General features: G+C 41.7%; 3 protein-coding genes across 6 annotated transcripts in view; 2 read left to right on the top strand and 1 right to left on the bottom strand.

The window, feature by feature from the left end:
* The window catches only part of ptges3a (prostaglandin E synthase 3a (cytosolic)), a 67,436-nt gene extending 59,919 nt beyond the window's left edge, over positions 1–7,517 (top strand). Inside the window, exons 7-8 of the mRNA XM_061693566.1 lie at positions 1,499–1,560; positions 7,184–7,517. Of these exons, the coding sequence (XP_061549550.1) occupies positions 1,499–1,560; positions 7,184–7,421 (300 nt within the window). The 3' untranslated portion in view covers positions 7,422–7,517. The remainder of the gene's footprint in view (positions 1–1,498; positions 1,561–7,183) is intronic.
* A 150-nt stretch (positions 7,518–7,667) lies between these two features.
* mipa (major intrinsic protein of lens fiber a) lies at positions 7,668–16,799 on the top strand. The gene is made up of 4 exons (XM_061693553.1): positions 7,668–9,324; positions 10,713–10,877; positions 10,957–11,037; positions 15,377–16,799. Exons 1-4 carry the CDS (start codon positions 8,965–8,967, stop codon positions 15,557–15,559), a joined length of 789 nt encoding a protein of 262 aa, XP_061549537.1. The 5' UTR covers positions 7,668–8,964; the 3' UTR covers positions 15,560–16,799.
* stat6 (signal transducer and activator of transcription 6, interleukin-4 induced) overlaps positions 12,231–27,188 on the bottom strand; it is a 97,007-nt gene continuing 82,049 nt past the window's right edge. For all 4 annotated transcript variants that reach the window (XM_061693529.1, XM_061693538.1, XM_061693519.1 and 1 more), the window contains exons 19-20: positions 20,486–20,596; positions 12,231–20,411 (exon numbers count right to left, since the gene is read on the bottom strand). In XM_061693529.1, the coding sequence (XP_061549513.1) occupies positions 20,360–20,411; positions 20,486–20,596 (163 nt within the window). In that variant the 3' untranslated portion in view covers positions 12,231–20,359. The remainder of the gene's footprint in view (positions 20,412–20,485; positions 20,597–27,188) is intronic.

Below are 27,188 nucleotides of genomic sequence, written 5' to 3'. Positions count from 1 at the left end.
GGACTCCTCCACTTGGGGCAGGATCTCATCCCCTGGAGACGGCACGCCACCCTTTTCCGACCAAAACCGTTTAGTGATTTATAGACCAGTAGCAGAACTTTAAAATCAATTCTAAAGCTGACTGGAATCCAGTGTAAAGACTTTAGAATTGGAGTAATATGCTCTGACCTCTTTGTTCTGGTCAGAACCCGAGCTGCAGCATTCTGAATGAGCTGCAGCTGTTTAATACTCTTTTTGGGGAGCCCAGTCAGTCTACTTGAGATAAAAGCATGGCTGAGCTTCTCCTGGTCTGCTTGACACATGCAAGCCTTCACTCTGGATATGTTCTTCAGATGGTAGAAGGCAGTTTTAGTAATTGATTTGATGTAAATGTTGAAAGTCAGGTCGGAATCTATCAGAACACCAAGGTTTCGGTCTTGGTCAATGGTTTTTAAAGAGAGTGACTCCAGGTATTTACTAACAGCAATCCTCTTTATTGCCAAAAACAATTCTCTCAGTTTTGTTGTGGTTTAATTCAAGTAAATTTTGGCTCATCCAGATATTTATCTGTTTTAGACAGTGACACAACACCTCAATTGAACTCTAGTCATCTGGAGACACTGTTAGATATAACTGTGTCATCTGCATAGCTATTATAGTAAAAATTAAAGTTCTGAAGAATTTGACTTCAGGGTAGCATATACAGGCTGAACAGGAGGTGTCCAAGAACTGACCCTTGAGGGACCCCATAGGTCATTGCCATTCGATGAGATTGAACACTTAAAATGGTTACAAAAGAACTCATTTCCTCCAGGTAGGACCTAAACCATTTAAGGACTGTTCCATTTAGTCCTACCCACGTTTCCAACCTGTTTAGCAGTATATTATGAGCTACCGTATCAAAAGCCACACTGAGGTTCAACACGACCAGAATTGAAACCTTTCCTGAATCTGTATTCAACCTTATATAATTTAGCACTTTGATAAGAGCAGATTCTGTACTGTGATGAATTCGGAAACCTGTTTTAAATTTTTTCAAAAAGTCCATTTAAGTTCAAGAAATTGCTGAGTTGATTCAAAATAACATTCTCAACAATCTTGGCTATGAAAGGGAGATTTGGGATGGGTCTATAGCTTGCTAACATGGAAGTGTCCAGCGTTCTATTTTATTTTTTATTTTATTTTATTTATTTATTTTTTAAGCAGAGGCTTAATGGCAGCTAATTTAAGAGCTTTAGGAAACTCGCCTGACTGAAGTGAGCAATTTATTATTTGCTGCAAATCAGGTAGCACAGACTTCGCAATCGCTTTGAAAAGTCAGATGGTATTGAGTCATTGATGGTTTCAGCTGCTGAACTGTTTTCTCTACAGTTTTTTGGTCAACTGTATCAAATTCTGACATGGTAAAAGAGTTTTTCCTGGGTGGCTTCAGATGTAGTATAATTTGCTCATTTTGCTCATTTGTGCTGATATTTAACCTGATGGACTGTATTTTTTCATTGCATTTATCTGCTGTTAGGAGTTCTGGACCTATCTGATTTGGAGGGGGGTTGTGAGCTTGTCAACAACAGCAAACAGAGTGTGAGTATTGTTGAAGTTCTTAATGATTATTTCAGAAAGGTGTTGCTGTCTAGCCCTGACTAACGCTTGGTTAAAATTACAAAGACTCTTCTGTAGAGGTCATAGTCAATTTGGAGTTTAGTTTTTCTCCAATTATGTTCTGCTTTCCTACACTTTGATTTAGAGGTCTTTACCATCATTGTGCTCCTCCATGGTGTTCTAGGTCGCCTCAAGATTGTCTTAGTTTTAATAGGAGCGAGAGTATTCATGACATTTGAGATTTTCCAGGTGAAATTATCCAAAAGTTCAACTGTCTCAGGATTCACAGTTTCTGGCACAGCTATGGTCTCCATAAACTTAGTGGCGGTACTCTCATTTATGTACCTTTTCTTAATAGACAGAGGTTGTCTGAACTTTTGGAAGAATCTGTAATTCAAAGAATACACAAAAATGGTCAGAAATAGCCATATCCTTAATGTCAATTGATAGAATTTCAACATCCTTAGAAATGACCAGGTCTAAGATGTTACTTTGAGTGTGTTTTGGACTGTGTCTAGTATAGCATAGAGTTCTTTAGATTTTTTTTCCCACGTCATTGTCTGCACGAATGTTAAAGTCTCCCGTTATGACAAAATAGTTGTCAGTACAAACAACAGCAGTTCTGAAAAGTCCTCAATACATTTTCTATTGTATCTTGGAGGCCTAAAAATTATTAAAACAATAACCTTTGGGTCACCCTTAACTAAAAAACTGAGATATTCAAAAGAGCTAGAATCACCCAGTATAATTTCTTTAAACTGAAATAATGACTTAAAAATAACAGCAATACCACCGCCTTTTTCCCCTATTCGACACTTGTTCATAAAATAAAAATTTGCTGGTGTTGCATCATTTAAAATGGTATTACAGCTACTTTCTGTTACCCACGTTTCATTTTGTAGCAAAAGGTCCAGATCATAGGTTGTAATTATATCATTAATCAACATTGATTTATTACCCAGTGACCTGATATTGAAAAGAGCTAGTCTCGCAGAGATAATTGGAGACAATGGTTTGATAGATTCACATTTTATCCTCACTAAGTTTGTAGTTCTAGTTTTTTTGTGCCATATTTCTCTGACCAACCTTCTGTCCCTTGTAATTATAGGGATGAAAAATGCCTGATCTCCATTGGGGTCTGACTTATTCTGGAAAAGACCCCGCAGATATCAGTCAGATTCGCAGATAAGATTCTTCATGGGTGGAGAAGGGGCCCTTCGCATCTTAGTGGATGGTGGTTTCAGGCGAGGGAGGATAGGACTTCGGAAGGTCTTGGCGTGGTGTGCTTTGGATTCCAATATTCACAATAGTCTTCATCCTGTCTGTCACACCTAACAGAGAATTCAGGCTAGTAGAGAGTGAGTTTTGGGTTGGGCTTTGCTCCAATGGGGCAGGGAGGGGTGTGGGATATTCAACGTGCTGGTTCATCTCATTTGTCATTTGCTCCTCCGATTGTTTGAATGACACTGATGAATCCGTCTGCGCCTCGTGTCGCCTTATCTCTTGTTCCTCCGATTGTTTGGGAACAACTGCAACTTTTTGTCCTTCAGCCGTGTCAACAAGGCCAGTGTTTTCTTTTTGGGCTGCTGAATGACGTAGACAGTAAAAATGTTGGCAGCCAATAACTTAACCCCTTGTCTATCTAGACAGAAACCGTCTGCCTTGTAAACATTTCTGTGCCCACCAAAATGTGGGAGAGGTCCACTTATGAAAACCTCAGCACCCAAACATTGCACTTTTGTTAGGAGATCAATGAAATCTCGCTTCAGTACCTCTGATTGCTGCTTGAGAACATCCAGGGCCCCTGTGTATAATGACAGATTTCACAGTTGGGTGCTGATAAGTGAGCTCCAGGATTTTTTTTTAGAGATATCATTGGTAAAACACAGTACTTTGGTGTTCTTCTCACTGCAAATGTTGTCACATATCTTTGGGCTTTGCTCCCAGTAAATTCCAGGGAGAACTCCTGGATGGTCCATTACCGTTTCCACAGTCCACATCCTACCTCTTTGTTGCGATAAGTGGCTGTCTGTTAGCACACTTCAACTCATCATTCCCCGACTGTCCATTTACATCCACATACACTTCAAGACGGTTGATTTTCGTTTCCAGGATTGACATCCTCTGCAGCAGTCTGTGATAGTCGTGATAGAAAAAGGGAGGCATCTTGATTGCTGGTCTTGTTGCTAATAGCAGGCTTGTGCTTATTAGCAGGCCACGCTCACGTAATGGTGAGAGGGTATCATAAAATATTGGAATATAGCAAGAACTGACTGTATCTACAAAAAAAAGTACAGTCCCACAGTTTTAAAAATATCCAGGAGTCGCCGCTTCTAATTTTTCTTTAGAAGAAAAACAGGCTTATCAGGAAGAAAAAATGTAAACAGAAGCGAAGCAAACTGTGCGAGCAAAAAAGAATCTGGAGTGTACGAGAGCGAGAGACACGTTTAGCCACATAAACACACGTGATTTTTGTGGCTAACTACACACAAGATTTTGTGGCTAACTACACACAAGCCACATTGGCTAAGAGGTTTCATGACCCAGTGCCAACCCTGAACAAACCAATTGAAAGTGCACCAGTGGCTGTGTATCCTTCTCTATTCTACCCACCTTTGGAAGAGTTACAATTTGTTTTAACTACCAATCGTAGGCTATATTAAATTAGCTAACAATGTTTACTTTACCGTAGACCTGCAGATGTGTAACTTATGCCAGTTGCACTTCCTTTATTACGTGTGTAATGATCCCAAAGTTTGGACATTCACTATTTCTATGCACTCTTTCCTTCTGGCTCATGCTTTTTGCTATGTGAGTCTGCAAGAACAGTCTGTGTTGAAAAATAATCACCGCAAGATCCCGCGATATATCAACTAATCCACGATATCAGTAAGATAAAAAAAATCAGTGACGCAGTGAAGCCGCAAAAAGTGAAAGTTATTATTATTAATATTATTATGAATGTTGTTGTTATTAATTTTAAAATGGGTGGAGTCACAGGTGCCGGGCGTTGTTTGTTAGAGGTTGATCTGGAGGGTACTGCAGTTGTAGAGTCAGATGGGAACAAAGCTTACTAAAACAACAACAGCAATTTAAACATCATGGAGAAAGCAGTAGAAAGTGCAGCTGCCAGCAAGCAGTTTTGGTAGCAAGACAAAAGCATCAGTGAGCTCAGCACAATTCTTTCATACACGCCGCCAGCATCCAAGCGTGTCAGCAACACGCTCAATGCCCGCTGTCACTGCTCCCTCACCGCCTGTAGAATTTCCAGCGCTTTATGCGGAGCCTGCAGCGCTGTCCAGCATGCCAAACGCAAACATCTACCTAATCACTTCTGCTGCCATGTGGACCGTTTATGAGCATCCAACCCATAAAACCCAAACATTAATAGCTTATCGCTTGACTATAAAAGTATTAATATTTGCTATTATTTTTTTTTCATTTTTTAATATTCCTGTTGATTGTTTCTTTGGTACTCCGAAAATAGTCATGGGTCAAGTGACCCGCTCCATGTTTAGTTAGCCCCCAAAATTTTTAAAAATAAATATATAATGAAACGAAAGCAAATAAAACATTTTTTACATTTGAAAAATATTTAGTTTAATTGAAGAATAATCTGACCAATTTGACCCCCAACAAAACAAGAGTGCTAACAAAAATGAAATCACAATTTAATAGTATGAATCAATACATCATGATTATTATCCAACCCTCCTGTTAGGTAGATTTCATAGTAACAGAAATAATGTTTCTGGGTCTATTTGACATGTTTAATAATCCAAAAGTGTCACAAAAAAAAAAACATTTCAATAAACATTTTTCTGTAATTGATTATTTACTCCATTAATTCATTTTAAAAAATGCATATGGAGCATTTTCATCGTATATGTTGATTACAGTCATTCAACCAAATAGGGAAAGAAACCTCAAACCTGTCTAGCCCTATGTGGAAAAGTAATTGTTAAATTATGAGTTAACTGTGATTAATGACTGTTTTGCAAAGCTGAGTTCACTTTCACTGGCCCACACCAAGGCCTGACTACCACCAGATTTGTTGAATCAAGAAATCATCAAAAAAGAAACACTACCCAAATAGATTCAAGAACAAATGAGAACCAAAGTGATTGAAATCGATCAGTCTGGAAAAGGTTATCAAGCCATTTCCAAGGCTTAGGGACTCCAGCAAACCACAGTCAGAGCCATTATTTACAAATGGAAAAAACTGGGAACAGCGGTGAACCTTACGAGTGATCGGCCAGCCAAAATTACTCCAAGAGTGCAATGACCACTCATCCAGAAGGTCACAAAAGAACCCAGAACGAAGTCTAAAGAACTTCAGGCCTTACTAGCCACTCAGCCATAAGAAAGACACTGGGCAAAAATGGCATCTCTGGAAGAGTTCCAAGGTAAAAACCACTGCTAACAAAAAGAACACCAAGGCCTGTCTCACATTTGCCAAGAAATATCTTGATGATCCCCAAGACCTTTGTAGAAATATTCTATGGACTGACGTGACAAAAGTTGGGCTTCGAAAAGTTGGTCTGTGGCCCGTTACATCTTGTGTAAAAATAACAGTATTAGATACAAAGAAAATCATGCCAACAGTCATTTATGATCGGAGCAGGGTGATGGACTAGGGCTGCTTGTTATCTAGGTCCTGGACGACTTGCGGTGATTAATGGAACAATGAATTCTGCTTCATGCCCTTAAGTTCAATATTTCTTGGGTTATACAGCAAGACAATGACCTGAAACATACCAGCAAGTCCACCTTTGAATGACTAAAAAAAATGCAGGTTTTGGAGTAGCCAAGTCAAATTACAGACTTAAAACCAATTTTGAGATATTTTGGCATGACCTTAAATGTGGAGTTGATCATTGCCAATTCTCCAATATAATTCAGTTAAAACAATTCTGCAAATAAGAGTGGGCCAAAATTCCTCCATGGTGATGCAAAAAGTTCACGAGTTATCGCAAATGCTTGATTTCTGTTATTGCTGCTCCAACCAGTTATTAGGTTCAGAGGGCAATTACTTTTTCACATAAGGCCAAATAAATTTTAATTACCCCCTTGAAAACTTAAATCATTTTGAAAATTTATTTTATTTATTTACACGGGTTGTCTTTGTGAAATATTAAAATTGATTTGATCTGAAACATTTAACTGATGTATGAAATCAGGAATAGGGAAAATACTTTTTCATGGCACTTTTCATCCGAGGTGCAACTTGGTGCTTAAAACCAATCCTTTCATAATACCTGTAGTTATTATTTATGGAATTATAATAGAGACTGAGAAGATGTTAAACCATTAAAGCGTTTGTTGCTGTCCACTGCAAAAAAGCATCCGCATCCTATCATTTGTTATCATTTATATTCAGCACATAGCTAAGGACAGCTTCCACAGAAAACTATGAGAATAGATTAATTTGTGAAAATCGAACCGGGAATAGGCGGGGGTTAAAGCATTGTCCCTGTCCAATGCAAAAGATTTATGAAAATGTATCTCCCGTATTATTTAATTATGAAAAAAGGGGAATCAAAATTATTAATACATAATACAACATGATTAACATCCATCCATTTATTCTCCTCCTCTTATCCAGGGCCAGGTTGCGAGGGCAGCAGCTTAAGAAGGGAAGTCTGGGCTTCGCTCTCCCCAGCCACTTCCTCCAGCTCTTCCGGGGGAATCCCGATGCGTTCCCAGGCCAGCTGGGAGACATAGTCCCTGCAGCGTGTCCTGGGTCGTCCCCCGGATCTCCTCCCAGTGGGACGTGCCCGAAACACCTTACCAAGGAGGTGTCCAGGGGCATCCGAACCAGATGCCCCAGCCACCTCATCTGACTCTTCTCAATGCAGAGGAGCAGCGGATCGACTCCGAGCCCCTCCCAGATGACCGAGCTTCTCACCCAATCGCTAAGAGAGAGTCCGGACACCCTGCAGAGGAAACTCATTTCGGCCGGTTGTATCCACGACCTTTCGGTACTTTCGGTCAAGACCCACAGATTGACCGGTAAATTGAGAACTTTGCCTTTCGACTTGGCTCCTTCACCACGACAGACCGATACAGAGTCCACATCACTGCAGATGCTGCACCAATCCAGTTGTCAATCTCCTGCTCCATTCTTACGTCACTCGTGAACGAGACCCTGAGATACTTAATCTCTTCCACTTGGGGCAGGATCTCCTCCTCGACCCAGAGTGGGCACTCCACTCTTTTCCAACTGAGCACCATGGCTTCAGACTTGGAGGTGCTAATTTTCATCTCAGCCGCTTCATACTCTGGAAAACCACTCCAGCGAGATTTGAAGACAGCAGCTTGATAAAGCCAGCAGAACCACATCATCTGCAAAAAGCAGAGATGCAACGCTTAGGTCACCAAACTGGACCCCCTCAATGCCTCGGCTGCATCTAGAAATTCTGTCCATAAAGGTAATGAACAGAATTGATGACAAAGGGAAGCCTTAACATAGCTTATTAAAACATTGATATCCCTCCATCCATCCATTTTCTGTACCGCTTCTCCTCACTTCTCCTTATTCTCACTAGGGTGTGCTGGAGCCTATCCCAGCTATCTTCGGGCGAGAGGCGGGGTACAGCCTGAACTGGTCGCCAGCCAATCGCAGGGCACATATAGACAAACAACCATTTGCACTCACATTCACACTGACGGGCAATTTAGAGTCTTCAAACATCCGGAAAAAACCCACACAGGCACGGGGAGAACAGGCAAACTCCACACAGGCGGGGCCGGGATTTGAAACCCGGTCCTCAGAACTGTGAGGCAGACGCTCTAACCAGTCGTCCACCCTGCCTCCTTAAACATTGATATATTTATGTATTTTTTAATATTTAAAGTTTTACTTTTGCACTACTGTATATACATCTCATTGCACAGTACTGTATATTCAATTGGAAGCGACCCAATAAAGCCTCTTTCTGGTTCATTTCTAGACAGACCCTTTGCTCTCATCAGCCAAAGAGCTGTGTGCGCTGGTGCAGGTGTGGCAAGGGTTAAGGATGTTATTTCCAATGGCCCAATTGTACACTGACCACTCCCCTAGGCTCAGTGAAGCTCTTATAAAAAGGCCTCCAAGTTCCCCCCGGCCTGGTAAAGGGGTTGAATGTGTGCAGTGCGTGCTTCCGCTGTATCTGTCTCAGTGTTCTGCTAACTACTCTGGCGTTGGCCCGTTGATGCGAGCAGACTGGTGCGGTGCTCCACTCAGGAGCTCTCCATGACAGACATTCCCAAAGTATCCCAAGTTTGGTTCGAGTCACTACTTTTTCCTGTTGAAGGGCAGATTTGAACAAGGTGTTAGTGTTCAGGGAGGGGTAGGTCTCCATTTAGTTGACTGATAGTTTGTGTTTAGTCCACTTTCGGGTCACCATGTGGGAAATCCGGTCCATGTCCTTCTGGCGGGCGGTGTTCGCCGAGTTCTATGGCACCATGTTCTTTGTCTTCTTCGGCTTGGGGGCCGCCCTCCGCTGGACCACGGGGCCCCACAACGTCCTGCACGTGGCCTTCTGCTTTGGCCTGGCGGCTGCCACGCTCATCCAGTCCATCGGCCACATCAGCGGCGGACACATCAACCCGGCTGTGACCTTCGCCTTCCTGATTGGCTCCCAGATGTCGCTGTTCCGCGCCTTCTTCTACATAGTCGCCCAATGTCTGGGAGCCCTGGCCGGCGCAGCCGTACTCTACGGGGTCACGCCCACCAACATGAGGGGCAACTTGGTCCTGAACACGGTAAGACCACCTGGAACCCACTCCATTTAAGTATTTGGCTTCAGCCAATGAAAATAATGTCTGTTTCTTTTTTTCTTGGATTATGAAAAGCAGCTAAATGATTGTCAAAGTACCAAAATATTTTTGTTTTGTTAAATCTGAGATGGTGGGGTTTTCAACGCACTTGGCATGAACTTGATAAATATGAACACAAAAGCATATTGGTCATTTTCATATGATTTCATCAATAAATATAATTTGATCCCCCAAAAAAATCTAATTTAGCTATCTTTTTTTAAATACAACCTTGGTTTTATGTATAAATGTCTCATGCTAAAACAGCCACACTTAGTTTTATTTTCGAAGTTATTATTTATATATTTTTTTATTTTAGGCATGCATAGTAATGGCATTCCTTATAGACAGAACAAATGGTGGTGGCCCATTGAAATACACTCCTTGGATAACAGTAAAGACATTAACAGCTTCATAAAAATTGTGAGAGTTGCACAATTGACGTGTTGCCCTTCAATCTCTGTGGATGTAAGTGCATAAATGATCTTAATTACTCATTAAATCCATTAGACTCTTGTCTTTATATAGTCATAATAACGGTAAAGACATACAATAGTTCCGACACTTTCACATTCATGTCTCAGAAATAACACCATTTATTTTGCTGTCTGCTATTGTGTGAATGCAAAATGGCTGCCTCATTCTGGCTCTTCAGCTCGCAGGTCCCTCTGGTGTATTGCAACAACATAATGAGGGTCTCTCCAGTGGCATCAATGGTACAGTCAGCTCAACTGACAAAGGAGGACTTTTTATAACACCCCCCCCCCCCCAACAAAAAAAAAAAGTAACTGAAGACACTAGTTTTCATGGAAAAGGCATATTAAGCAAAATGAGAAAAATCCTATACAGATCAACAGTCGATCCAAAAATGTAATTAGCATATTCAGAAAACATGTTGCAAATCATCCAACTTCATTTTGGGACACATAACGGAAAATACTTTAGGCATAAAAAAAAAATTGAAAACATATATTATAATAGTATTGTGTATGTTTTTCTCCTTAGAAACAATTATGACTGTTTGAATGATAACTGCTAATAATTCAAATACTCTTCTCAGTAACATTGATTTTGAGTGGTCCATGTCGTTACCATTATTGAGCAAATGACTATATATGAAAATGACCCATGATTCAAGCATTGTTAGTTGCTGTTGGTTTTTATATATTATTTTTAAATGAAAAACAATGCAAATTCGTTTTTAAATATTTAATAAATAATACATTTTCAATTCAAATATATAATAAAAAAAATTGCCGTACATGTCTGAATTGAACCTTGAGTGTCAGAAACAGCTGTGGTAAAGGTAATTTCTCCCCACATTGCCTCGGTAGCTGCAGCCAGGCATCAGCCTGGGGATGGCCACCACTGTGGAGGTCTTCCTCACCCTGCAGCTGGTGGTCTGCATCTTTGCTGTGACAGACGAGCGTCGCAACGGACGCTTGGGATCCGCTGCCCTGGCTATCGGTTTTTCCGTGCTGATGGGACATCTTGTTGGGGTGAGATTTTGAGAACAACTCGCGCATTTATCAGTGTCCACGTTCAAGACCTTGAATATTTCATCTTTTGCCCACTTAGATTTACTACACCGGAGCGGGAATGAACCCAGCAAGATCCTTCGCCCCAGCTGTTCTGGTCAGGAATTTTGTCAACCATTGGGTAAGAAGATCACATACATACTATAGGCCTACAGCAGGGATGTCAAACTCATTTTAGTTTGCAGGCCACATTGACCCCAATTTGATCTCACATGGGCCGGACCAGTATATTCATGCCCCAATAAGCTATAAATAAGGACAATTCAATTTATTTAGCATTGTTTTTGGTGCACATAATTACAACTACATTTTGGAAAAGAGTCACATTTACTGATTATTGTTGGAAATCTTGTTTCAAATAGACTTTACACCGATTTTATTGGGCTGATCGGTATTGGCCGATATTTAGCATTTTATGCTGATCGGCTTTAATGTCATAATTTGCCGATCAATGACGTCATTTGATCGGTTCTGCAAAAGACATTTACTCTGCTTCGCCGCGTGCACAGTATATTTGAATCCAAAAGCTAGTTTATTTTTAGACTTGTTGCGTATCTTTTGACGTAGTATTGGAAATATCTGATGGCCAATAAAGTTATTAAAAAAAAGAAACATGTCGGCGGTGTGGAACAGACAACACGTAATGCCCGGATCAAACGACAAGACACATTTGCTCTTTCACGATTGCACTGTCAGACTACTGCAATAAAATTTTGTATTCCGATACCACCGCATCCCGTTTTTTACGATCATTGGGCTTAACTTGTCAACTCAAATGCGATCGGATACACTCATACCGTGGCGACGACAACAAGAGTGGAGCGAGCCGACTGTATTATAAGGACAAAATGGGGAAACGCGTGTGTTGGTGGTCACCGGTGCTCAGGTTCATTTAAGGCTTGCTTGAGATATGGTCCCGTACTTTTAATACGATACGGGTCGCAAGCAGGCAATAAAATGTTATGTAGCCTAGCAAGCTAGTGGTATCACGAACGGTTGGACGTAAACAAGCCACCGTTCTGTCGAATCATGCTCTAAAGTTTCGGTCTGGGTGAAGTAATTTAATTACAGTAAGTTAGCACCCATTATTTCTGTCATGTTGTAATGTTCGTTTGATTTGACTGATTAGAATACACAATCTGACTAGAGCAGTGATTTCCAACCTTTATGGAGCCAAGGAACATATTTTACAATTGAAAAATCTCACGGCACACCAACAAACAAAAGTCACAAAAAGTGGATACGTTAATTACTGTATTTACTTCCTTCCATCTAATAGAAGACCATTCATTAGTTCTGTCTGTCACTATGCCTCACTGGCATAAATAGAGGAACAAAGATACATTATTTATGGTAAATATAATTTTTGGAGCTATTAAGTACACAAGTATATACAGTAAATGAACAAGTCATTTAAATAGACACATTCCTCCATCTTGTGATCGGATCGGTGATCGGTTATCGTTTTTTTAAACTCTCTGATTGGTGATCGGACACAAAAATCCTGATTGTGTAAAGCCTAGTTTCAAATCATATGAGCAATCTCAAATACAACAAAAATGTGTGCAATTTCAACATTATGAATCAGTTTTTATTCTCAGTTGCAAGACACATAAGAGTAGATCTATAAACTGTATGTACCTTTTATAAAACATTTTATTTAGAAATATTTTAAAATGTACTTACATTTCCACATCCATCTGGAAATCTTGAAAGGCTCAATTGACTCATCACACCATACAAACTAAAGTGGGAACTTTTGAGAATGAAAGTGCAGTTATCACCCGACCTTGGAAATTTAAATCAGGCAGATTGACAGACTCTAACTAAAGAAATCAAGACAAACTAAATGTATTAGCCAAGTCTATTGAGGACATACATATCCACAGTATGTGCAAAATAGAAACTTAAATTAGCTGTTAATTTAACAGTCACCCAGTAGCTTGCCATAAAAAGTTGAAAACACAAACAATGAATCTATATGAGGTTAGCATTAGTCTGCACAATCAATTAGCAAGTAATCTCCAACTATTAGCATGCATAAAATTAGCTTGTAGCCTACGTCTCACTAAAGAAGTGACTTGCAGGTTTTCCCTGTCGGGGGTCGCCACCGCCACAGCGAGTCACTCACATGATTCATTTGTCTGACGTAACCCAACCATTTTTATCCTAGCTTTAATAAACCCATGTCTCAAACTCGTTTTTAACTGCACTTGTACACAATTGCAAGTGAAATTGCTTATCAAACAATATATGATATATATGTATTTATTTGATTTCGGGCACTTTTGATTTTCGTTTCTGTCATCACCACCACACTGCACTATGTGATGACATGAATTGGTAATGACAAGTTTTTAGCTAGCTGTGCTATGCTGGTAGTTAGCTTAAATTTTCCTTTTAGCTAGCTAGTCCTGCACAACATTTTTATATGATTATCAGGTTTTTACAGGAAAATCTTTAAACATATTAACACTACAAGTCGTTTGGTAATGACATGCAATACAAATATTATGTGACTTAAGGGTACAAATGAGGAAAATACTTACTCTTCCAGTTATCAAAATGTCTGACTTCTGTCTGCCCTAGCATGTGCTTGAGTGACGACAAAATGACACAGAGAATTAAAGAATCAGATTTTGAAAAAAACTTTATTGATTTGAAAATGGCCATTGTGGTGGTAATGGGACTGACATATTTTAGTAAAAATTTGAAATGTTTTGTATATATGATGAGAAATCATTAATTCTATTATATTTTAAGGAATTTAAGCTAAAAGTTACACCATTTTAGCATTTTTTTAGTAGAAAGATAGAGCTTCATTATCCAAACCCTGTGCTAGGGGACAGGGTGAAAACAGTAAAATACCACCATAATTGAAATTTTACACAACGCTTATTATTAGGCACGTCCACTGCTGGATATTGAAAAAAATCTAGTTAAATATATTTTTTCTTTCAATTTTACATCAAGGACACAAAAAGGCCCGTAATCAAATAAACACCCATATATATTAACATATATAGGCGCTGCTTCACAATCTCACACAGTCTCACTCTCTTACTGCATATGGATTGAAGATGTGCCCCGCCGCGCGGATCTTTTCTCTCTCTCGGGTTCGTGCGTCATGTCACGCAACTCACAGCACTTCCGGTTCTACAGCGCTTGGGTCAAAATAAAAGCTCGAGTTTCAAAATAGAGTATGTTTAAATGAATTTAAATGTAATTGTCCTGACGAGCAGAACAATGCCCGCAGGCCCGATTGGACCCCGTCGGGCCGTACTTTTGATGTCACTGGCCTACAGCATTTATTGCGTTATACTATATACTGTCCAAATAAATTATATTGATTGGCTTGAATGTGAGGCAATTCAGGGATGGCACAGCATCCTGAGAAAAAAAAGAGAAAATCATGGTTTTTGCTAACCTGCTAAGCTAACGCCAGCAAGGTTAAAGGCAAAATCTTTTAGTAGCAAGTCATTGGGATTGATGTTTAAAAAAGTCTACCGACATTAAATTTTGCCACAAGCGTTAAAATTGTTCAAATGCGATGATTGTATTTGGGCTGCTTTTAAGCTTGTCTTTAAATGTTAATTACAAACAGATCAAAATAGAGGTGATTGTGGAAACCAGGGGTGGTACTAGACCACCCTAGGGTTCCCTGGCAAGAAGGAGCATGGAGACCCCCCCGGTAGGTAGTTTACAGGGGTTTCCAGTTGTCGTTGATATGGACCAATATCAGCCATCTTTCTGGGCCCCCTAATAGCCAGCAACAACTAGTAAGGGCCCGATGTGGGGGATTCCTGACATGCTGTCCTTGCAGTGTCTAAAGTGGTGGCATTAATTTATTTCATAAAGTGGAAGAGACACAACTCTTCTTCCATTCAAATGCTTTTATAACTAATTTAGTTATTTCTCGTTACTCAAATGACTAATGGCAAGACCGAACACAAAAATGCAGTAAAATATGGTTGTCACCAGCTGCTTATTGCACACAAAATGGAAAGGAAGTGTCGTTTGTGAGCCACGTTTTAAATATTTTTAAAAGTCGAAATCCTGATTTCAATCAAATGTGAATACTTTCTGATTTCCTTAGTCCCCCATGAAAGCAAACAAATGATCTCTGTTTTCAGAAAAACAAGACATTCATGGAGATCAGACTTAAGAAAAATGATCAACAATTTTCCCCATTTTCTGACATTTTGAATCGACCTCAGATTTTGTTCGATTGTGACCAATTTTGAATGATCCTGCACTATACACCTTGAAGCTCCCCCAATTTCTTTTACCACCTGGGCAATTGTATGCAGTTTTTGTGCAAACGGTTTCGTTTGCCACTCCCAGCCCACACATTAAGGTCCGCAAAGGTGTGCTTAGATGAATTAGTAATTCCTAATGTATTTTGAATTCACCAATGTGCACCACAGCAGAACACATTTTCTTTTCTTTGTTCCCGGCAGGTGTACTGGGTGGGGCCTTTGATTGGCGGCGCTGTTGGCGCTCTGCTCTATGACTTCATACTCTTTCCACGAATGCGTGGCCTCTCCGAGAGGCTCGCCACACTGAAGGGCATTCGGCCCCCAGAGGCCGAGGGTCAGCAGGAGACCAGAGAGCCCATGGAGCTCAAAACGCAAGCGCTATAAGGCCGCAGACGAACAGCGAGGTGCTCGTCAAACCCCTCTTTCCATTTCAACCCTTGTTCTGACACAAGAACTGGGCCTCTTGCCCCCTTTTTGGACTGCAGAACAAAGATGAAGGCTTCAGACCAAGTCACCTTCTTTCTTTTCTCGTTTTTTTTTTTTTTTTTTTTTTTTTTTTGCTAGGAGTGAAGCTACCATAGACTTCAGCATGCTTTTCCTTTTTCAGCCGCCACGATTTTGCCATTTGCTTTGCTCCGCTTAACATGTATTGTACTTCACCAGAATGAATTCCATTTTTTTAAAGTGTGTGTCAGAGAATGCTTTTTGTCTGTGTATGTGTGTGCATGTATGCTTTTGTGCTTGTTTTCAATTTCTCTTTAAAAAAAACAAACAAAAAAAAAAACCTTTTACTTCATTGATCCATGTGTAACCTAATTTTAAATCATCCAAACTTATTTTCAATAAGGGTGCTGATGCAACAATGTAACATTTACAAATAGTCACTGTTCAATGCGAAGCATGTGTGTTTATTTTCCTTTTTTTCATTGTTGGTGTTTTTTGGATTTAAAAAAAACAATGTGGAGATCCATGCTTTTTATTGGACAGATGAAATGCCAAAGATGCCATAAGGAATATTTCTTTACCAATAATTGAGGCCTTATTTTGGAGTATTGGAACGCACACAACACGCACACATTGATATTGTGGCTGTCCAATAAAAAAAAAAGCATGGATCTCCAAATCCCTTTAGCCAAATCAAAAGGAAAATTATTGTTGGTTATTACACAGCGAAGCTACAGATCATCATTGTGAATTTAACACTTGCTCCATGGTTGATAAGCAGGTGTGTATAACTAAGAAACTAAGAAAAAAGGCCTATATTACATGTAAATTTGATCCCCTTTCAAATTTTAGACTGTTGGTTTGCATTTCCTTGTTTTTGTCAAAGGTGAGCAGTTAGAGCACAGACACAGGCTGCTGTTGCGTGACATCAGCATGGAGGTCAGGACTCATAAAAACAAGAGTGTATGAGGTGTGCTGGCTTGAAAGTTGCGTGGTCAATGTTATGTTGAATGTTGATCACATTAATAACATTGTGACATTGACCAGACATGTAAGCAGCTTTCTGCTTTTTCTTTTCTTGTGTGGTTTCCCTGATAAGCAGCTGGTTGAGTAGATTTTAGTGACATGTTCGGATTTGTTTTTCTTTTTTTGTTTTTGTTGTGATGTACAGTGTAAAGTTGTCTTTTTTTTTTTTTTTTTTTTTTTTTTAAACGACGTTTGAGGATTCTTGAAGCTAATAATACAGTAATCATCATATACACCCCGTGATGCAATTGTGTTCTCTTGGGCAGGTGGAAGCGATGCAAAGCAGCAATTGACACGGCGATATGCTCACAGTTCAGGCATGTCTGCACAATTCAATGGCACTGATTGGTTTTATGTCCCCCGCTCCCTAACACTCGTGTCTGCCATCTTTTCTTCTTGCCTGTTTATCTACTGTTGAAAAGAACACAACAATTTAATATGTAAAGCACACGAACACAAGACGTTCTTATGAAAGGTATGGAACAATTACTGTAAAGTTAGTACCTAAACCTAGTTCCTCGACCCAAGAACACCACGTGCTCGTCTATTTTTAGCTTCTTCTTAACTTACTAAATCGTTTAGTGTTCATTAATTCTTCAATTAGCTTGATGTTGAAGTTTTAAGTGTTCACTTTTTTAAAAATCAAATCTGCACACACTGAAGCATTCTGATCGGTTTGAAAATCTGTTCTGCTCACATGTACACCCTCATGTCGAAAATATGATTTGACGTGCGTATTTTGTTGTGGCACTTTCACTTCTGTGTTACTTTGTGCTTTCCACTCGCTTATTTCCCACATTAAGGTTGGCAGCTTTTGTTTCCTCTCGTATTTGTATTTATTGGACCCTACCTGAACATGCATTGTTTAATTCAGCATATCACTAGCAGTTCACCAAATAACAAGCAAGGTGTTCTTGCTTCAAGCTTTTTATTTGAATAAATATTCATTCGAAGTACGATTTTCAACACAGCATCACGAATATTATAGCCTAACATAAACATACGTCCCCTAGCTTAATGCTAACAAAATGCGAAATGCTAGCTGAAATTAGCATCATCGCTATTGGTGGGGATTTTAAAACATCAAACCAGTTACTTACAATATTCACAGCCCTATATTATCTGCTCTGTAGATACTATTAAAACTGCTGAAGTTTAGCTTATATCTTATAAACCAAAGTTCAGATTTTTTAATTAAATGGTCGCAGCTTATATATAGCAGTCACTCAGACACATTTTTGTGGTACTATTTGCTGCTAAATTGTTATGTCTGACAACATGTCACTTCCACTATCCTTGCAATATATTTGTTTTACACAGCTGCAGGCATAATGGTTTGCAGTATGCCTTTGATGGTTACATCAATCATAAAAAAAGTGGCACAAGGAAATGAGGCAAAACAAGTAAAAAATGGAAGCCAACACCAGAGATGGTTCCAAAAAAATGTATTTTTTTAAGTAAACGTTTTGGGGGAAACATTTGCGCCAACCTGGCAAAACAGTCTGTGTTGTTGCGTACTTGCCGATGTGACGCAGCCACCTGCATGAACAACAATGGAAGGCGTGCCAAAGATAATACAATTTGGATTTAAGGATTTTATGTTGTCGATTAAGTCTGTAAAAAGAGGATGGTAACCTGAATGGCTTGCAACTCGCGCATTAAAGACACAACAACAATGATGTCAAACTTCATCTGTCACTACAAAACTCACAAAGACAGGTAAACTAATTTAACAGTTTAACAAGCTGGTCAAGCATTAAGTTTCATAGACTGGTTTTGTGACGATTAAAAATAAAAAGGATGTTATTGTGAACGTTTTAGTACAGCTAAGTAACGTACAGTAACTAGGGCTGGGACGGTTTATGATATCTGACCAAACCTTTCGTTTTGGTTCAGATAGGCACGCAAAACTCAATCTTTTTCTCGCTCTCTCATGCACTCTTGAGCAGAAAGTAGTCTCTAAAATATAATGCCAACCGAAGAAAGCAGGAGAAGTGAAAGCAGCATTGCTAGCGTTGTGATTTAAAACAAATACAAGTGTGGAGACGTTTGCGGTATAGGCCTGCTATATGGAATTACTTTGCGTCACAATCACGGCGATAAAAATATTGACAAAAGTGAGTTCCACTATTAGTAAGTACAGTACAAATTGTGAGTAGCTTCGTGTGAATATAGTTTTCACACTACTGAACATGTTTATTGAAGTTTCACCATTAAAATGTCATCTGCTGGGGTGTGAATACGTTTTTTAGTGTTACGATTTATTGGGGGGGGGATTGTGATTTTTTATGTTTTTTTAATTACCACTCCAATATTGTTGCGACTGGAGCAAGACTTTATGACTTGATTTGCTTAAACCAAGTAACTTGACTTGCTTAAACCTTTTTCTTCCCCCACAGTGACTTGAGACTTCAAAGTTATGACTTGAGACTGACTCACGCCCAGCTCTGGCTAATGCACACTGTTCTTGTAAAACAGACATACAGCTTGATAGTCATTAAGCCTCATTAGCATAGCATTACCATTTTTGGCAAATGCTAACAACAGAATAGCTGACATTGTTTTCCAGATGATACAAGTCCATGAGTTATATTGGAGCAGAAAAAAAACAATGTGCCTGACAATATTTAGGTGGTTCAAACGACGATGCGGAGGACCATATATTAAAAATTAGGGATGGACGATAACAGTTTTTCATTGATACCGATAACTTGTTGCTTTTCTAAGCCGATGCCAATCTCTCTCTCTCTCTCTCTCTCTCTCTCTCTCTCTCTCTCTCTCTCTCTCTCTCTCTCTCTCTCTCTCTCTCTATATATATATATATATATATATATATTATATTTATTTTTAATGGTTTACATCAGGGGACTTCAACAATTTCAAGGCCAAGGACCCAAAATGGAAAGCTGGAGTAGGAACCCCTACTTATGTATATTGTATCTAACTGTGCTTTATATTAAACTGGTCCTATAATACAACCCCAATTCCAATGAAGTTGGGACGTTGTGTTAAACATAAATAAAAACAGAATACAATGATTTGCAATTCATGTTCAAGCTATATTTAATTGAATACACTACAAAGACACTATTTAATGTTCAAACTGATAAGCTTTGTTTTTAGCAAATAATCATTAACTTGGACTTTTATGGCTGCAATACACTATAATTGCCTTGATTGATGGCCTACATCCAAACCTAAATGCTAAGGTTACTACTTTTGCTCCTTTATACAAGTATTTGTTTAAGAAAGCTTTACTTTGGAACTCAAGTAGAAATTACTTTTCACAAATAATTGGTCATTTTTCCAATATGAACACATTATTTAGAAATACAGCTTTGAGTGGATGAATGAATTAAGCTAAAGCTACCACCTTTCACACAACATCTCATTCACATATCTAGAACCAAATTCAGTTCAGCTAGTACTGATTGAATCTGTCTGCGAGCAGTGGTTTACATGCTAGCGTGGACAACAGGGTGGAAATTCAAACATTGTTTTTTCCTTAAACATCTTAAAATAAATTTCACTGCCATGATATTTTCAAAAGGGACACAAGTTGTATACAGTAATAAATGTTGCTAAAGTGGACACGCGAAGAAGTCAAAATCAAATCACCTGGGATATATGTTCTGAAAAAAATCACGACTTGTGTTGAACCTGTCGCGTTCTGAATGTCGCTCAAAGGGAAAACGAGGCACGTAGAATGGATCTTCAAGGAAAGTTCAGAAGACTATTCAAGACGAGGTCCATGTCCCCTGTGGCCCTGGTAGATGGACAGAAATGTGATGTTACCATGTGTGTCACACCATCAGCAGAAGCTAAAAACAGACAACCTACTCGTCACTGAAGACAGCGGGGTCTGGACTAAATTCTACTGCGGGCGAATCCGAGGTTTCCATTTGCTCTCGTGTGATAGCTTCTTGAGGAGTGAACTGCTGGAACTGAGGCCTAAGAAAACAGATGGAAAACATCACAAAGCTTACAGGAAATATGAAACTTCAAGTTCCAATTCCCCAAAAGTTGTAGGGTTTGAAGTTCCACCAAAACGTTGGTGGAAAATCTGGCCCAAAGTTGAAACAACTTCTGGGGATGGAAAACTCTCATTATACATGAGACCATCAGATCATGATACCAAAATTCGGACTTGTATACTATACCTGCATAAAGTATCTTGATACGTGTCAAGACCATTTCATTTTTGGGGGTGCTGAAGCACCCCTACAGTGAATAAAAGCTGAAATTTGAGATCGCTTATTTATTTATTTTTATTAACTGTGTGTGATCGTCCAGATAGAATTAGATAGAATGAGGGAGAGAGAGAGAGAGAGAAAACGTTATATTAGTACTCCATCCATCCATCCATTTTCTGTACCGCTTATCCTCACAAAGGTCGCGAGCGTGCTGGAGCTGGCGGGGTACACCCTGAACTGGTCGCCAAAATTCGTAGCTTCTCTTTCTACAGCTACATTCGTCACTTGTTGTTATACGAAAGGAAAGTATGAAGAGTGAAAACATAATGCTGCGCATCTTACTGTTTATTTATTAGGTCTAAGTGTACAATGCTATTATTGCTATAGTTAGGTCTTATTATCTTATATAAGCAAGATGGCGCCTACCAGTGTGGTCGCCTCGGTAACGTGCTCGCTAGTATTGTTTTTGTGTTTTTCGTCCGTCTTTGGAGACCTTACACGGCTCACTGACACAAGGGGAGAACTGCTAACCATCAAGGAGGCTACTCCGGACTTTCTGTCACCAACTTTCGCAAATCCACTCAGTTTTTTCCCCGAATTACTCACCGGAGTGGCGTCCGCGGTTTTCGGCGCATGGAGACGGAAACGGCGCCACAGAGGGAAGCGTGGCGGCATTCAGGTGAAACTCCGCAAGAGAGGACACAGATTGGCGTTCCCGTCGATCCACCTAGCGAATGTACGCTCCCTACCCAACAAAATGGACGAGCTTCATCTTCTGTTAAAGACCAGTAAAGTCTTCGGACGTTCCGGGGCCATGTGCTTCACGGAGACCTGGCTTTGCGATGGCGCCGTCATGCTTCCCGGCTTCCACATTCATCGAGCGGACCGCGATATGGAATCATCGGGGGAAACAAAGGGCGGCGGGTTATGCCTCTATATCAACAATGGTGTACGGACGTCACGGAGCTCAGCACACACTGCAGCCCGCATTTGGAGTCGCTGTTTTTGAACTGTAAGCCATTGGACTCGCCACGTGAGTTCGCATCATTCATACTGGCTGGAGTATACATTCCGCCTCAAGCTAACACGAACGCCGCATTGCTAACGCTCGCCGAACCATTCAACGAAATTGAAAAAAAACACCCGGACTCACCTCTCATTATTCTCGGGGACTTTAACAAAGCTAAACTCAACCACGAACTCCCTAAATACAAGCAGCACATCGACTGTCCTACCAGGGAAAATAATATTTTAGACCACTGCCACACTACGATAAAAAACGCATACCGTGCTATACCTCGTGCAGCCCTGGGCTCGTCTGATCACTGCTTAATTCACTTAATACCGACGTACAAGCAAGAACTTAAATGCGCGAAGCCTACAGTGAAAACAGTCAAAAAGTGGACCAATGAAGCCAAGATGGAACTTCGAAGCTGTTCAGACTGCACAGACTGGAGTGTCTTTGAAAATTCAGCTGACAGCCTGGATGAATATACGGACACTGTTACATCCTATATCAGTTTCTGTGAAGATCTATGTGTACCAACAAAATCATTTCGCACATTCAACAACAACAAGCTGTGGTTCTCTGCTAAACTTAAGCAGCTTCGCCAAGCTAAGGAGGACGCATATCAGAGCGGGGACAGGGCCCTGTATAATCGAGCTAGAAACCAGCTGACTAAAGAAATTAACATTGCAAAGAGGAACTATGCAGCAAAGTTGGAAAAACAGTTTAGCGCTAACGACTCAAACCAGTCTGGCATGCATTCCAATCGCTGACTAATTACAAGCGACGATCCCCCCAAGCTGAGAACAATAGCACACTAGCCCAACGACTTGAATACCTTCTACTGCAGATTTGAAAAGGACAGTTAACTGATTCTTAAGACAGTTACGCCCTGATGGGTACACTCCTGTAAAGGAATTGACCAAGAGGTCATTGTTTCACACTAGGCTTGACACAATCAGGATTTATGGGGCCGATAACCGATCACCGATCCGATCACAAGATGGAGCAATCTGTCTATTTAAATGACTTTTTCATTTACTGTGCACTGTACACTGAGTATCTTCAAAAGTATTCTAGTCTAGTCAGGTCAAACCAACATTAAAACATGACAGAAATAATGGGTGCTAACGTACTGTAATAGAATTATCCATCCATCCATTTTGTACCGCTTATCCGAGGTCGTGTCGCGGGGGCAGGAGCTTTACCAGGGACGCCCAGACTTCCCTCTCCCCAACAACTTCATCCAGCTCTCCCAGGGGGATCCCGAGGCGTTCCCAGGCCAGCCGAAAGACGTAGTCTCTCCAGCTTGTCCTGGGTCGTCCCCGGGGTCTCCTCCCGCTGGGACGTGCCCAGAACACCTCACCAGGGAGGCGTCCGGGAGGCATCGCAATCAGATGCCCCAGCCACCTCATCTGGCTCCTCTCGATGTGGAGGAGCAGCGGCTCTACTCTTGAGATCCTCCGAGCTTCTCACCCTCTCTAAGGGAGAGCCCGGACACCCTGCGGAGGAAACTAATTTCGGCCGCTTGTATCCGGGATCTTGCTCTTTCGGTTACGACCCACAGCTCGTGACCATAGGTGAGGGTAGAAACGTAGATCGACCAGTAAATCGAGAGTTTCGGCTTAGCTCCTTCTTTACCACAACGGACCGATACAAAGTCCGCATCACTGCAGACGCAGCACTGATCCGTCTGTCGGTCTCCCGTTCCATTCTTCGCTTACTTGTGAACAAGACCCCAAGATACTTGAACTCCTCCACTTGGGGCAGGATCTCATCCCCGACCTGGAGAGGGCACGCCACCATTTTCCGACTGAGGCCACCAAACCGGACCGCCTCTACACCTCGGCTGCGCCTAAAAATCCTGTCCATAAAAGTTATGAACAGAATCAGTGACAAAGGGCAGCCTTGGCAGAGTCCAACCCTCACTGGAAACGAGTCAGACTTACTGCCGGATATGCGGACCAAATCTGACACCGGTCGTACCGGGACCGAAGAGCCCGTATCAGGGGGCAGGTACCCCATGTTCCCAAAGCACCCCCCACAGGACTCCCTGAAGGACACAGTCGAACGCCTTCTCCGAGTCCACAAAACAAATGTAGACTGGTTGGGCGAACTCCCATGCACCCTCGAGGCCCTGCCGAGGGTGTAGAGCTGGTCCAGTGATCCACGGCCAGGACGAAAACCACACTGCTCCTCCTGGATCTGAAATTTGACTTCCCGACGGACCCTCGTCTACAGCACCCCTGAATAGACCTTACCAGGGAGGCTGAGGAGTGTGATCCCCCTGTAGTTAGAACACACCCTACGGCCCCCCTTCTTAAAAAGGGGGACCACCACACCAGTCTGCCAATCCAGATGCATTGTCCCCGATGTCCACACGATGTTGCAGAGGCGTGTCAACCAGGACAGTCCAACAACATCCAGAGCCTTTAGGAACGCCGGGCGAATCTCATCCACCCCCGGGGCCTTGCCACCCAGGAGCTTTTTAACCACCTCGGTGACCTCAACCCCAGAGATAGGAGAGCCCGCCTCAGAGAACCCAGACTCTCCTTCCTCATGGGAAGGCGTGTCGGTGGAATTGAGGAGGTCCAATACCCGTGTTTTTGCTTCAGCGACCACCAAAGCTGCATTCTGCTTGGCCAGCCGGTACCCATCAGCTGCCTCAGGAGTCCCACAGGCATGATAGGCCGTCAGGCTTCTTCAGCCTGACGGCATCCCTCACCGTTGGTGTCCACTAACGGGTTTGGAGATTGCCGCCACGACAGGCACCGTCCACCTTATGGCCACAGCTTCGGTCGGCCGCCTCAGCAATGGAGGCACGGAACATGGTCCACTCAGACTCGATGTCCCCCCGCCTCCCCCGGAACATGAGCAAAGTTCTGTCGGAGGTGGGAATTGATACTCCTTCTGAAAGAGGATTCTGCAAGACGTTCCCAGCAGACCCTCACAATACGTTTGGGTCTGCCAGGTCGGACCGGCATTTTCCCCCACCATCGGAGCCAACTCACCACCAGGTGGGATCACTTGTTGACAGCTCCACCCCTCTCTTCACCTGAGTGTCCAAGATGTCCTGGTGCCAAGTGCACGTGTTGACACCGTTATGCTTGAACATGGTGTTCGGGATGGACAATCCGTGATGAGCAATAACAGAACACCGCTTGGGTTCTGATCAGGGGGGCCGTTCCTCCCAATCACTCCCTTCCAGGTCTCACTGTCATTGCTCACGTGAGCATTGAAGTCCCCCAGCAGAACGATGGAGTCCCCAGTGGGAGCTCCCCCCAGAACCCCCTCCAAGGACTCCAAAAAGGTTGGGGACTCTGAACTGCTGTTTGGTGCATAGGCACAAAAAACAGTCAGGACCCGTCCCCCCACCCGAAGGCGGAGAGAGGCTACCCTCTCGTCCACCGGGTTGAACCCCAACGTACAGGCGCCGAGCCGGGGAGCAATAAGCATACCCACACCTGCTCGGCGCCTCTCACCGTGGGCAACTCCAGAGTGGAAGAGACTCCAACCCCTCTCGAGAGGACTGGTACCAGAACCCAAGCTGTGTGTGGAGGCGAGTCCGACTATATCTAGTCGGAACTTCTCGACCTCACACACCAGCTCGGGCTCCTTCCCTGCCAGAGAGGTGACATTCCACGTCTCTAGAGCCAGTTTCTGTAGCCGGGGATCGGATCGCCAAGGTCCCCGCCTTCGGCCACCGCCCGGCTCACACTGCACCCGACCCCTTTGGCCCCTCCCACAGGTGGTGAGCCCATGACTTTATTGTAATTAAATTAATTCACACACACACCGAAAATTTAGAGCGTGATTCAACATAACGCTGGCATGGTAACGTACAACTGTTAGTGCTAGCACTAGCTTGCTCAGCTACATAAAGTTTTTTTGCCTGCTTGCGAGCCGTATCGTATTAAAAGTACGTGAACATACCTCAACCAATTCTTGAATGAACGTTCTCTCCCGAGCACCGGTGACCACCACCACACGTCTTTCCCCATTTTGTACTTACAATACACGTGCGATCCATTGTTGTTGTCATTGCCATGGTAACGAGTGTATCCGGACCCTATTGAGTTGAGTTTTTAAAAAAAAAATAACTTTATTGGCGGTCAGATATTTACAGTACTACGTCAAAAGACACGCGACAAGGCTAAAAATAAACTAGCTTTTGGATTGAAATATACTGCACATGATGGCGATGCGGAGTAAATGTCTTTTGCAGAGCCGATCAATGACGCCATTGATCGGATTGGCGAATTATGACATTAAAGGCGATCAGCACAAAATGCTAATTATTGGCTGATCAAGCCGATCAGATCGGTGTAAAGTGTATTTCACATACTACCTAAAGTAATTGAATGAAATGAAAAATAAAAGATATAAATAGAATAAATCAGCAATACATTTGACAACAAAATAATGTATTCATTCCAAGCACCACTGTTAACATACACAGAAACGACAATGACAAATAACTTAACAATAAGGATGTTAATTATTGCAAAAAAACAACAACAACAAAATCCACATTGCATTGTGGGAATCGTGCGGCTTGACGTCACATATGCTTGTTTTCGGTAGCATTAGCAGCTGGCTTTGTGAGCAATCATGGAAATAGCTGTTCATTACAGTCTGGTTTAGTCAGTGCAGTTTTCTCAAGAATCAATATATATACTTTTAATTCACTTTATTTACTGATCAATAAGCACACAGCTAGAATCTATTCGACATGAAACTACGTTCTTAATTCTTCTTCGTGTCCTTTTCTTCCATGCCTCTTTTTGACCTAATATTTTTACTTAGTGCCCCGTAGTGTTCCAACTGAGATACCACAGTTGGATACAATTGTGCCTTTATAACAAGACGACATGTTCCTCTTCTATTACGTTGCCTTGTGGTTTTGATACATCCATCCATCCATTTTCTGAGCCGCTTCTCCTCACTAGGGTCGCGGGCCTGCTGGAGCCTATCCCAGCTATCATCGGGCAGGAGGCGGGGTACACCCTGAACTGGTTGCCAGCCAATTGCAGGGCACATACAAACAAACAACCATTCGCACTCACATTCACACCTACGGGCAATTTAGAGTGTCCAATTAATGCATGTTTTGGGGATGTGGGAGGAAACCGGAGTGCCCGGAGAAAACCCACATAGGCACGGGGAGAACATGCAAACTCCACACAGGCGGGGTCGGGGATTGAACCCCGCTCCTCAGAACTGTGAGGCCGACGCTCTAACCAGTTGTCCACTGTGCCGTTTTTGTTAAAAGAAATGCTTATTTATATTTATGTTTGAAATTGCCTAGAAATGTTTGTAGACAAGAACATGCAGCTTCCTGCTA

This window comes from Phycodurus eques, chromosome 1 (genome assembly GCF_024500275.1).
Source record: "Phycodurus eques isolate BA_2022a chromosome 1, UOR_Pequ_1.1, whole genome shotgun sequence".
Classification (NCBI taxonomy): Eukaryota; Metazoa; Chordata; class Actinopteri; order Syngnathiformes; family Syngnathidae; genus Phycodurus; species Phycodurus eques.
Note: the sequence above shows the minus strand (reverse complement) of the source record. Positions and strands in the feature narration are given on the sequence as shown.

Coding starts and splice junctions, on each gene's coding strand:
- mipa (XM_061693553.1), top strand. CDS start 8,965: ATGTGGGAAATCCGGTCCATGTCCTTCTGGCGGGCGGTGTTCGCCGAG. Junction 10,878..10,956: donor TGATGGGACATCTTGTTGGG/GTGAGATTTTGA, acceptor TTGCCCACTTAG/ATTTACTACACCGGAGCGGG. Junction 11,038..15,376: donor GGAATTTTGTCAACCATTGG/GTAAGAAGATCA, acceptor TGTTCCCGGCAG/GTGTACTGGGTGGGGCCTTT.